The 12,211-nt window shown below is 54.4% G+C and overlaps 4 protein-coding genes across 4 annotated transcripts; 2 read left to right on the top strand and 2 right to left on the bottom strand.

Annotated features, from left to right (window-relative positions):
- Window positions 1-2,210: 2,210 nt before the first annotated feature.
- Window positions 2,211-3,444, top strand: PUNSTDRAFT_115244 (uncharacterized protein; the record flags this gene model as incomplete). The annotated part of the gene is made up of 5 exons (XM_007386154.1): window positions 2,211-2,235; window positions 2,303-2,364; window positions 2,423-2,639; window positions 2,691-3,178; window positions 3,241-3,444. The coding sequence occupies 5 exons, from the start codon at window positions 2,211-2,213 to the stop codon at window positions 3,442-3,444; spliced, it is 996 nt and encodes a 331-aa protein (XP_007386216.1).
- A 33-nt stretch (window positions 3,445-3,477) lies between these two features.
- On the bottom strand, window positions 3,478-4,685 carry PUNSTDRAFT_136572 (ribonuclease H-like protein; the record flags this gene model as incomplete). The annotated part of the gene is made up of 10 exons (XM_007386153.1): window positions 3,478-3,517; window positions 3,578-3,701; window positions 3,760-3,791; window positions 3,846-3,916; window positions 3,965-3,981; window positions 4,033-4,040; window positions 4,090-4,277; window positions 4,340-4,373; window positions 4,429-4,511; window positions 4,572-4,685. 10 exons carry the CDS (start codon window positions 4,683-4,685, stop codon window positions 3,478-3,480), a joined length of 711 nt encoding a protein of 236 aa, XP_007386215.1.
- A 546-nt stretch (window positions 4,686-5,231) lies between these two features.
- On the bottom strand, window positions 5,232-7,324 carry PUNSTDRAFT_72474 (uncharacterized protein; the record flags this gene model as incomplete). The annotated part of the gene is made up of 11 exons (XM_007386152.1): window positions 5,232-5,474; window positions 5,545-5,682; window positions 5,741-5,959; window positions 6,019-6,070; window positions 6,126-6,243; window positions 6,448-6,464; window positions 6,527-6,559; window positions 6,608-6,708; window positions 6,792-6,899; window positions 6,948-7,134; window positions 7,185-7,324. The coding sequence occupies 11 exons, from the start codon at window positions 7,322-7,324 to the stop codon at window positions 5,232-5,234; spliced, it is 1,356 nt and encodes a 451-aa protein (XP_007386214.1).
- Window positions 7,325-10,644: 3,320 nt separating this feature from the next.
- Window positions 10,645-11,950, top strand: PUNSTDRAFT_136570 (uncharacterized protein; the record flags this gene model as incomplete). The annotated part of the gene is made up of 2 exons (XM_007386151.1): window positions 10,645-10,653; window positions 10,703-11,950. 2 exons carry the CDS (start codon window positions 10,645-10,647, stop codon window positions 11,948-11,950), a joined length of 1,257 nt encoding a protein of 418 aa, XP_007386213.1.
- Between the last annotated feature and the right edge of the window lie 261 nt (window positions 11,951-12,211).

Here is a 12,211-nt window from a genome sequence, read left to right as displayed (position 1 = left end):
ATCACGCTGGTTCCTGTCGAAGCTCTTCGACCCGGATAATCAATCGCCGCCCATGATAGTGCGATACTATGCCAATTCTATATCTATTGTGTGCTACGCGCTCTCGTGCATTCGTGACCACTGGAGGAATGGGGCGGCGCCCAAGTACTCGGGGATAGAATTGTGAAGCCTTAATATTTTACTATCAGCATGATGTGTATATTCTGCTTCCTGCATACACTCAGACGACCCTGGATTGATAATTCTTGCCGAAGGCCACGACGATCCGGGAGTTCAACCTGTTAGAACACAACATCCCCGAATTCTCTCCTCTTTCCAGGCGCGCATTGTACGCGCTGCGAATTGTGTCAACTCATCACAGGAGAAGCTGGTGAGTGTCCACCCTCACTGCACGTTCAAGCCACTAATCGCTGTTCACATCCTGTAATGTAGAGATCGGCGCCGCCAGCACTATATATACCCCCGCATCTTCGTCAAAGTTCGATCTCACGTCTGCGTACTTTCTCATTGCCGGGCGCAAATCCCGTTCGAATGAGAACCCGTGAGATAGCAGTCGCTCGCTACGCGGTGCAGGTCGCATTGCAACACGAGATCGACCCACGCGAAGCAGGAGCCGATTTCAAGGCGGGTATCTTGCGTTTGAGATCGAAAAGCCGGACACGAATCCGGGTGTCGGTGGTTGGTATACAGGACCGATGTCTTCGAGCTTAACAACGCGCTACGCAAAACGGTGAAGTCCGGCGCTTAGTTCTACCTTCAGACCGTTGACCTATGCATATAGGTTGTCTCCTTCGCTCAAAGGGATGTTGTGGCGGACACTCACATCGTGCACGAGTGCTGGGGCACCTCGGTAGCAGTGCCTCGTATAATGCAGCTTTAGTTCCACCATCCGGTGTCGAGTGTGACGCCGTCACATCGGACGTATATTACAGCGGCCTTCTTCTCGGGAAAATTTTCGATTGATACGTGATGGCCATCATGAATGGGACTGGACGGCATTGCGCGACAGCACAAGAGAGCAGTGGTTCGTTGGCAGCGCTCATGCGCGCACAGCGAAGGCAGGTAAGATAGATTTCGACCGTGTCATACGTGAGTGCGGACCTCCGCAAGTTCGGAGCCACACTTATGGAGTTCTTTCTCCACAGTGATGCGTTTGCTGTCTACTTCTGACCGACCCTGACCTGGTGCGTCCACCTTCCGCACTAGAAACTGGCAAATATATGATGCAGATTGATAGACCAGAGCGTCCTGGACAACCTCATATTCGCCGATTCTGGTGTTTCCGAAACATCCCTTCGAAACCTGTACAACGTTGTAATGTAGTTGGTTGAAGGGATCCTCACTCAATGGGACGGAGGGTTCGCTGAAGGCATCATGCCTACCAACTATATCCGGGACGCTTTCGCGACGCTCGGAGGCACTCCAGACTTCGGGTGAGCCGTCGATAATCTACACGGCCTTGTTGAGCTAATAGGCATGTTTTCCGTTTAGTCCTGGTGCACCACAAGTGTCCCTATCTGAGAGACGCAACCCCATCGTTTCTTGAGAGAACGTTTCGCGGGGCCGTGCACAGACTCTGCGAACCTCGATCAGTGCCTGAACTTCTGCATACAATCCTGACCCTATTCGGTCGATATTACCGCCATTCATGTCGTCTTCCGGCCGAGAGATCTATAGCGGCCAACTCTCCACTTTCCTGATCAGTGTTATGAGCAAGCCCCTGAGCGTCGACGGTCAGCGGGGCGCACCGCCACCACCGACGACCCGCAATACCTTCGACGGACGGCTGACCCATGATGAATCTTCTGAAGTTCTGGATATGAGAATCTCAGTCTTCCGCTTATCGCTCGGCTTCAAGTTCCACTCGTGGTCAATGAACATATACATTACAGCGCAAACTCGGTGATCAGGTTTCCCGTCAGCTATCTTCGATATGTCAGCTCAACGCGTGGTATCGTCGTATGCCATAATCCACGGATCTGCTGACCCCCTTGGGGAACCGATCGAATGTTACGGGGCACGTCCTGCGTGCCAGAACATGCAATCCGTTCATTGGCCTGGCCCCCAGGTTTCGAGGCCAGGGTCAGGGGGATCTAAGGTGAGCCGGGGCTCCGGCCCGAGCGTCCATGTCACTCTGGTCATCGATGTCTCGTCCCAAGGATATCAACACAACCTGTCTCCTACTCCCTTGACCTCTCCGATATTTTATCATGACACACAGGGTATTGATCTGTGGTGCGTCCCTCGTGCTAGAGGAGCGACTAACATAAACAATTATCTGACTTTTGGTCTTGCCGTCAAGGTGATCTTGTCTGGGCGGATGCCGAGGCTAAAGATATGTTTCAGGGCCTAGCTGACGTTGTCGTACGTCTCTGTTCTCGGAATTTACTAAAGGCTGATGCCCATATGTGATCGTGTCCAGCGCATGGATTCGCCCGACAGAGCAGATTTCTTGAAGGGCTTTCAGCCTGGCGGAAAGTACGAAGGCATTATCGGTGTTTACCGGCATAACGTCTCTGCGGACCGCATTGGAATTTTTGACAAGGAAATCATCGCTGCTCTCGCACCCAGCGTGAAATGGATCGCCCACAATGGAGCCGGGTACGACCAGATCGACGTTGCGGCATGCAAAGAGAAGGGTACGAGTACTTTGCGTATCTCAGGCAGCACCGCATTTGATAGATATCCAGGTATCAAGGTCTCTAATACTCCGGGAGCCGTGGACGACGCAACGGCGACAACTGCTCTCTACCTCGTCATCTCCACCTTGCGCCAGTTCGCGCGAGGCGAGCGTAGCTTGCGTGCGGGCAAGTGGAAATCCGAGGTTTCGTCTGCTGCGACGCACGACCTTACAGGACGTACACTCGGCGTCCTCGGCATGGGCGGAATTGGCGGACGCCTTGCGGAATTGTGCCATGCATTCCCGATGCGCGTCATATATCATAACCGCAAGCCCTCCGCGGAAGCCCCGGAGTGGGCCGAGTACGTGGGCGATATCCAAGAGTTCCTCAAGCAGACGGACGTGTTGAGCGTGCATGTGCCGTTGAACAAACAGACGGAGGGCCTTGTGGGCGAGAAGGAGATCAGGGCCTTGAAGAGGGGATCCGTCATCGTCAACACTGCGCGTGGCAAGGTCATCGACGAACAGGCGATGATTCGAGCATTGGAAGACGGCCATGTGAGTGTGTTCAGAGAGTATATCTGCGTGATTGTCTGAAGAGGTCGCTCATTTTGTTGTAGCTTGCATCCGTCGGGCTCGATGTCTTCCCGAATGAACCGGAGGTGAACCCACGCCTGCTCGAATTCCCAAACATCACACTGCTCCCGCATTTGGGAACGGAGACACAGGACTCGCAGAAGAAGATGGAGATTAGGGCGCTAACGAACCTTCGGGATTACCTCACTACCGGCCACGGCAAAGATCTGGTTGGCGAATTCAAATAGGCATGCGCAATTAGAGAAGCGATACATTAATGCCTAGCGAGGGGTCCGGATAGCATACGAGGAATCCATAGGCCTAAGTGGTAGTTAAGAAATACGAAAGTCGTTCCCCGTGCGGTTGCGGATTCGTCCTCACTTGGGCGGGACTTTGAGCGCGTCCCCGTCCAACTCTTCGAGAACCTTCGTCGCGGTGGATAGGGTGGGTGGCGAATTGAGGGCAGTCGCAGGGACAAATACATTCTCGCGATACCATTGTAGCTCTGGACGTTCCTCAAATAAGTACGCGTGCAAACATAACCATGATGTAATGGCAACCACCTCTTATAGAGCCCTTGATATCATCCAATGCCCTGAATTTTTGTGATATCAGGGGGGTGATTAGAATAGACGATCAACGTTCATACCGATGCCGACTATCTGCTGCCGCGTATCGATAGGTCAAGCCGGCCTTGGGATACCATCGGCGCACTACTTCCTGTGTAAGTGTCAGAGACGCGTACGACAGGTAATGGCACCCTTTTACCTTTATTGAAGACACGTCTGCCCCTCAAGAATCAGCCATTGTCGGAGAAGTTCGACGATGCAACGGACCTACGATGCTGCTAAACTTAGTGCTCAAGCCTTGCACGATCGTGAGAGAGAGCATACCGGTAGTGAAGCCAATCCACAACTTCAGGCATCTCTTCGACGAGAAAGGCCCGGTCGGCATGCACAGAGTTCCCAGCTAGGACGGCCGTGCGTCGTTCCGGTACCCATTTTTTGATGTACTCAAGGACCTGTTGAGCCACCCACTGGCGAGAGTGTGGAGAGGCTAGACATGCATGTGTTAAGCCTGACTATCTGGCATATGCCCTTCAGTCCTTCTTCGCATGGTGGCAGCACAGTCGAAAAACCTGACCTTCCCATGCTGATTTGTACACCACTCGTCCATTCTATAGGTTTTCTCGCTGAGGGAGTCGTATGGACCAATGCATGACAAGTACTAACCCGTCGAGCGATTCCTTTTCCACGTACACCACGTATTCGACGCCATCGTCAACCAATTGAAGGTCACCATTCGTGATTATAACCTAGCAAGCCCGTCAAGGATGCCCGACGTTGCTTTGACGCATGGCGGAAGTGCGACATACAGCAATCTCCATAATTTTGTCCTTCTTCGGATCGAGACCCGTCATCTCGCAGTCGATCCATACCATAGGCCCGGCTTTGAAGTCCATAGGTCTCGGCACCCAAGACGTCGCCATGTTCCGCGCAGCACTTCGTAGTATACCCGCGTATGAGTTGTGGAAGAGTCTCGAGCCAGACAGGAGCCGCCCAAAGTGAGGTAGAGCTCGTAGCATCGAAGACGGTGCACAGGAAAGCCACAACGGGCGATGGGGAGCTAAGTATGAGGACCGTAACATCGCTCTCAGCCCGTCAGTTATTGACCATGTCTTCTACCGCTTGTTCATACTGCTCCTTCCCGGGGAAAGACGCAATTGCTTTGAAGCCAACAGTGATGTGGAAAAACGCGACAGAGTAGAGCGGACGGGACAAACTGAAAACAGGGAAAATAATACATTGCTAGACGCATACACTCCACCGGTACCTACGTACACGTGTGGAATTTGCTACACTACAGGTAAGAAGGTAGTATATGCCGCTGAAGTTAGCGCTGCCAGGCGATGCTGGAGGCTGCGAGTGTTCCCAATGACTGCCTCCCGGCTGGGGCCCGTACAGCTCCCATGGGCGATTGCAAGTTGTTGTTATCCGTCGTCAAGATTTCTCCGGTTATGTATCCCCGTCTAACCTCAGAAGTCCCAGAGGGTGCCGAAGGCTGGGATGCCGGCCGCCTTGCAGCCCTCCATGATTTCCTTGTTGCCGTGGAAGTTGGAGGTGATGAAGACGACCTCGGCGTCCCAGTCCCGGTAGGCGTCTTTGACAAGCTTCAGGACATCGGGGCGGCCGCCGCGCGCCTTGGAGTCCCACAGGCAGACACGCTCAGGTCCCAGGTTGTTGCGAATGAGGCCGGTAATGGTCGGTCCGAAGGTTTTCTATGGTGAGGAGAGAACCGGGGCGCTGGTCAGTCGAGGGAGGTAATGGCACGGTCTGGACACCTCGTACCTCTTGGTCAGAGCCAATCCAGATTAGATACCAGTTGGGGCTCTGTAGGCATGTGGACAGGGCGGCACCGAGGCCCGTCCCAGTGCACACTCGGATGCCACGCTTGTATAGAGTGGAGGTATGAGAAACCCCAGCGAACTGAACAGCAGGGGTCAGTATGGCAAGATGTGCACGAATAGATATAAGTAGGCGTTACCTTGAGCTGTCGGGTCCAGATGTGGGTGGGAGGATTATTTACGAGGCCCCGGGTGAAATCGCCTTGCACGCCGCAGATCAGGTAGTGATACTTCGCGTGGACGCCCTCAGAGACGATGCCGAATGCGTGATACTCCATGATCGATGAGCGGGAAATTCGAGACAACAGTCCCTGCTGCATCCCACGTTCGAAGCGCAGTACCGCAACCTTGGGCGACGGCTGGGAAGGCAGAGGCAAAGCTTAACCGGCATTGGCAATGGTTTCAGGCCAGGACGTACCAATTCAACATCGACGGGGACTTCCCGAACGGTGCACCAGGGGATGAGAATGCTAAGGAGCGTTTGTTAGTCAATGAAGCGTTACGAAAAACTAATCGATAACTCACAAGACAGTCATACCAAACGCGTACCAGAAGTCTTGCTGGCGCAGGACCCGCACGCCATCGGGATTCCATGCGTGTTTCTCGAGGTCGTAACTGTCACCAAGCACGACAAACACCCATGCTGTAAACACGAGTAAAGATACGGTCAGCAACTGCGGGCATGAGAGAGAGCGACCGGAGCAAGGGCAGAATGTGAGAAGAATGGACGGGCACAGCACGCGCATGTGAAGCCGTATCGCCACGCGCAGCGGAATCTCATCGATTCAGCGACGAGAGCGATCGCCGACGAAGTAGCCGGAGCTTCGGATGAGAAGCTACTACTTACTTGAGGCAAGGCCGAGCCTATCAAAAGTACGGGTTAACAACGGTCCAGGAGAAGTGTCCGGATATGGGCTCGAACTCACCAGCCAATGAATCTGTGGTGGCGCTCGAACACGCTGTTCTCAAGGTTAGCAGAGAACAGTTACACGGTGCGGAGCCCTTACTTATGGTGCGTGTTGCGAACCCAGGGGAAAGCGCTAGCGATGCTGACAGCGACAGCAATGTTGGTAATGACCCCCATGACGAGGACGGCGTCGTGGTTATCCTACGGCATAGACGGTAAGAAGAGTTTCTAGCACATGGAGCGCGCCATAGTCCACTCGCCTTGTGGTCGATGAAGATAAGAACGACACGGAAGATGAGCCATGCGAAACCGGACGATGCGCATCCTGAGTGAATTCCGCCGAGGTGTTGCAACACAGAGGTACAGCCTAGCCGCCACCATAATGGTGTCCACTGCAGGAGGAGTCAGCAGTCGCCTCGCTATATATTATGACGACGAACCTTGGCGAAACACTTGTTTATGATCAGGTACAAAACACGTCCGAAGAGCTCGTTCCTCATAAGAATCGCAAACAACAGGTTGCCCAGTACGAGAGCGCCGGTGTATCTTCTTGGATACTCCCAGATGTTAAAGGCGGCAAGGAAGAGGCCGACTCCATTCAAAGTGACGATGAATGTAAAGAATTTCCTGTCATTGTTGTTAGCATCATAAGGATAATCCCCACACGAATGACCTACCGATAGGTGTTGAACCAGAGTTGGAACCTAACCCATCGGCTGATCTTGATTCGTGGCTTGGCTGGTCGAGGAGAGGAAGGGATGACAGCGGTAGAAAATTCCTTTTTCGACTTCGACACCTCGTCTGTCTTTTCCCCCATCTGCGGCATGCTATCCTTCAGGGAAAGTGTACGTTCCTCTGCGGGGGACTTCAATGGGGTGATGTTGAGCGTGGACGAATTAAGGGTGGGCGTCGACGCTCCCGAGGTCGAATGCGAACGCGAGCTCGGGGGCGATGCGAGCGGCGCCTCGCGGTCCATGAGCCCCGTCTCGGGGTCAGGTAGATGGGTAGGAGCGGACATGACCAGAGGAGAGGCCTCGAGATGGAGAAACGGGGAAGACGTGAACGGAGGAATGCGCGACCGGTTTGAGGGGCCGTTGGGTGCAATTAAGCACAACGGAACGTGGGCGAGACTTGACTGGAACGCTCAGAATCTATGGAGCTTGAAGGAGATGCGCATCCTCCAGAGAATTGCCGAAGTGTTTATACCTACGGGAACACAGGCTCCGAGGTGATTCCACGCCCGCTATCATGGAACCCGACCGTGACGCATCGAGGCACTTGCTCACGAAGAAGAGCCCGGACTATCGGGAGCGGTCGCTGGCCGGCATGGATCTCCGCGCTCCCTGGAAAGGATGGGAGGAAAGCACACAGGATGTCGCAGGCGAGTGCACCAAGTTCTCAGCGAAGGAACCGTGCGAATGCCCACGCTCCAACCGCCTTCAAGCTCGTTCAGGCCACTCTCCTCACCACACCCTCGAGCGGCCGCGTCTGCCTGCCCCTCCTCTTTCCACCCCGATCATCGCATGAGCGGGACGCGCAAATAGCTTGTCATACTCGTACCTTGGTTCTCCTTGCGAAATTGTGTTCATCACAGCGCTCCATCTCGGTTGGCGTCGCGTGGGTGTAAACGCCCCTTACCGAGCTGCGGAATGCGCCCCCGCGTCCAAAGAGGGTGGGCGCAACGACGAAATTGAAGGGGGCTCTCGACAGTCGCGCCCCACAGGGCCCATCGCCGCCCAAACCCGCGGCTGGACGATCGCGCCGTGAACAATATTCTCGTCATTTCCCGACGAGGTGTGCGCATCCGGTTAGCACGATGGAAACTGCCCGAACCCTGTCCAATTGTTCCTAGCCCGAATGTCTCTAACTTTGGGGATACCTGCCCTCGGCTAGTGGCTATCGAAGACATCTCCTGATACTCGTGGTGGGCACTCAAACCTCTTGACATGTGGTAGCGGATATGTGCGAAACTGGAAACCCTTCGCCCATGGCAATGCGATTGCTGTGTCGGACAATTCGACGCTCGATATGGTCGACACTGGCCTCCGCGATGCCGACCTGATCGCGTTCTTGGGGCGGCTTTGATGCGCCGCTAGTAGCTTCGAGTGTTTCGCACCGCCGGATTACAGCCTAGGTCTCGGATGCTCATACATACTCCCCGTATGGCTCGGCTGTTCAATTTCCCAAACGACAAGGCGATGTATGTCCACCTCGTCACGCCAGAACCATGTTCATGAAGCCCATCTTGTAATTAAACTCGGATGCATCCAACTTGAAGTGCCGCGCGCTTCTCCATAAAATTAACAAGTGAGGCATCCAAGACCGTGTTACGACGGCCTCGTATCCAAGCCATGTGTGACAACCTCCGCCCTGACATACACCGACAGCATGACCTCTACAACCTCCGCAATACTACTGTGACAGCAATTCATCCATATGATCGCCACTGCCCGCTTAACGAACGCCGTTCCGACCATCCGAGAGGAAACACTGCTCGGCGATCGCCTTGATGCAAGAAGACACGTTGACTGAATGGCCGACGCCACTGTCGTCGCCCCAGCCGCAAACGTCTATAATTCGGCATGACCGCGGATAAAGACTGGGCGTCCAGATACGACCGGCCATTGTTCAACTCCGTATATCACTATGACGCATTCGTCTCTATGATGTCAGGAATTCGTTCTACGCGCGACGGTGTTACCGGTCGAAGCCCTGCTACGCATATCCAGTCATTGGATCGTCTCCTCTGCGCCATCGATAATTTGAGAGACTGCCCTTGCGATTGATATTGTTCGGAACCAACGGTTCAGCTGACCTGTGTTTGTTCACGATCTCAACCCGCAGGTCTTGAGTGTGCTAGAATGGCCGCGACCAGCCCAACTTAATCACAAATCTGAAGCAACGCCTCCGGAACCTTCGACATATGACTCCAAGATTAGCGCAACACTGAGTCGGAATCGTGCGAGGTGTGGGGAATCATACACCGAATTGTCGCCTATACCTGCTTCTGGGTCGATTATTCGTGGATGATGTGGTCCTAGGATATGCGGGGGCGAGGAAGGCACGAGCGCATGTGAATGATTCGGAAAGGTCGAGTGACCTTCACCGCTGCAGAGCACTTCGTTCGTGTACTTCTCTTTCCTGCCATACACAGCCTGGTCTCATGGATGCAGTCGGTCAAATACTGCATATACATCATCCAAAGCAGCATTGCATTGCAACTGGAGTTTATAGCTTCACCAAACATAGGACATTGCAGCATAGAAAGAAGAACGTGCACCTTCAGCGCGGGAGGACCGCGGGAAATCCATGGAAAGACAACGTCCCGACGGATGTTGCCTTTGAGAGCAGATACCACGTCGTGATGTCAGCGGCGAAGTGCCCTTAATGGCCATCGATGCTTTGGCACGGCCAGATCAGGCAACGGGAGGACGCGGAACAGCGAACTCTAAACAACTTGTGCATAGGTCGGACGGAGTTGGTGCCCAGCTGACCTCTCGTGCATCCGACGGAAGCTAACGAGCTCTGAGGCGGTGGGTAGGAGCTTCAGGCTCCGTGGATGTCGACAATATCTAGACGCGAGCGAGGCGACGACGGACCGCTCGAGTGCGATCCAGTGGGGTCGACTTCTGCAGGATGACATTATAGACGTTGAGATGTGGGATGATTCAGAGACCAAGCTATCATATGCGTTTGCTCCTGGGATATGAACATGAGGTACGCTTTTGAGGCGCGGACAATGGGATTCAAACGCAGGGAAATACACATCTTGGCAGCTGAGTACCAAACTGATGGAGGTTTAACTGGATAGATCCAAGATCCATGATATGTATGCTGCGCACATCGTGGTCGGATGTAAATGAGTTGTAGGTTCGATCGTGTTTGCCGTAAGCAGCCTTCTCCGGCTGGCCACACGCTCTTGAGGATTCGACGTTCATGACGAGACCCTGCTGCTACTACCCTCCCAACAATCCTGGGCAATTACCGCATCGTTGATACCGGCAGAGATGTTAGTGGAGAATGTCACTTGGAGGATGCGGACATTGGAGGCTGATATCATGCGGCTGTCAGTAAAAGCGCGCCGCTTCAACCTACAGGCCCGGTCGCCCAGTCTTTCTCCATCTGTCATCGTCTTGGATGGCCACGGTGAGTGTGATACTTCCAGGTGGTTGGGCGTAACTCAAAGGGGCTACAGAAGTATGAATCGCCCGTGGACCTGATACACGACGCCTATCGACGACTTGATCATGAACAGCTTGTCTTTTTCCTCGAAGTCCGGCAACTGCCCACTTCAGGCAACGATGCAGAACTCGCAGCCCGTCTCGCTCAGTTTGACCTGACTGCCTACAAGATAGAACGCAAGCTGGAGAACATCACGATCGTCGAGGATCCATCTGCTTCGACGTCTCTGCCGCTCAGTCCGCCCGACTCCGCCGTAACCCGCCCTCGCACGTTGACCCATCTCGATTTCCCGGTCGAAATCCTCGCTGAGATCATGGATCACGTCAATGACTGGGAACTCGCAAAGGCCGTCGGTATACCCACATCTCTTCCCAGACCCCAGGAATGGACCCGCGCATCTTCTACTGATGAAGCTATGCTGTCAGGCTTCCTTCCCGTCCTCCGAGCTGCGAACCCTGCACAAACCCCTCCTACGAAAATCGGCGCTACTCTCGCCATTCGCTTCGGCTACGTCAACGTTCTGGAGTACTTCCTGATACATCATCGACCCATCTTCACCTCCCTCTTCCAAGGCGCCATTATACCCATCACCGCTTCATTCCACGGCCGCACACACGTTCTCTCCTGGTGGAGGCGTGCTTCTGAACAGGACCATAACCGGGACGTCCTCCCTACACTTACTCCATCATGCGTTGCGGAATGCGTCGACGGCGCGTCGCGGAACGGACAAGTTTTATCGCTCGACTGGTGGCTCGCCTCGGGAATACCGCTCGAGTATACCGACACTGCTCTGGAATACGCAAGCGCGCGCAACCACATTCCTGTGCTCGAGTGGTGGCGTCAGACGAAGCTGCCGTTGAAGATTGGGCGCGTTATGGATATGGCCAGCACGGCCGGGCACGTCGGCGTGCTCGAGTGGTGGTTCCGGTACGAGCATGACATCCATTACGATAAGCAGGCGCTGTACCATGCCAGCTGCCACGGCAAGGTCGAGGTGCTGCAGTGGTGGCTCAACAGCGGCCTGCAGCTCATGTTCGACCAGGACGTGCTCGTCGGGGCGACGAAGCACAATCGGCCGGAGGTGTTGGAGTGGTGGGACAGGAGTGGGCTGCCGGTGCAGTACCGCATGTGCGACATAGAGGAGGCGTTGGAGGACGCGATCGGCGGCGGGGAGGCGGCGAGGGATTGGTGGTTGCGAAAGGGTGTGGACTTCAACACGAACGATAAGGAATGGATGAAACTGCAGTACTTGAACCCTTGACTACATCTGTACCGTTTTTATGATCTAGCAGTGGTCGATTGCAACATGAAAAGTACTTTTGCGGACTTGCTTGTTACGCGCGATGACCAGTTGCAGCACAACACGTCTGAAAGACAAAGACGTCGACGAGACGGAGTTCCGGCCCGTGGACTACGCATTGCAACACGCGTCGTTGAATTCTCACGCCACCGCCTACTATATAAACTGCGACGCCGCGCGATCGTCTTTTATCCCACACCCCCAACACGCCCTCACCAAGAA

Source organism: Punctularia strigosozonata, assembly GCF_000264995.1.
Source record: "Punctularia strigosozonata HHB-11173 SS5 unplaced genomic scaffold PUNSTscaffold_10, whole genome shotgun sequence".
NCBI lineage: Eukaryota > Fungi > Basidiomycota > Agaricomycetes > Corticiales > Punctulariaceae > Punctularia > Punctularia strigosozonata.
The sequence above is the reverse complement of the archived record's forward strand: the minus strand, read 5'-3'. Positions and strand labels throughout refer to the sequence as shown.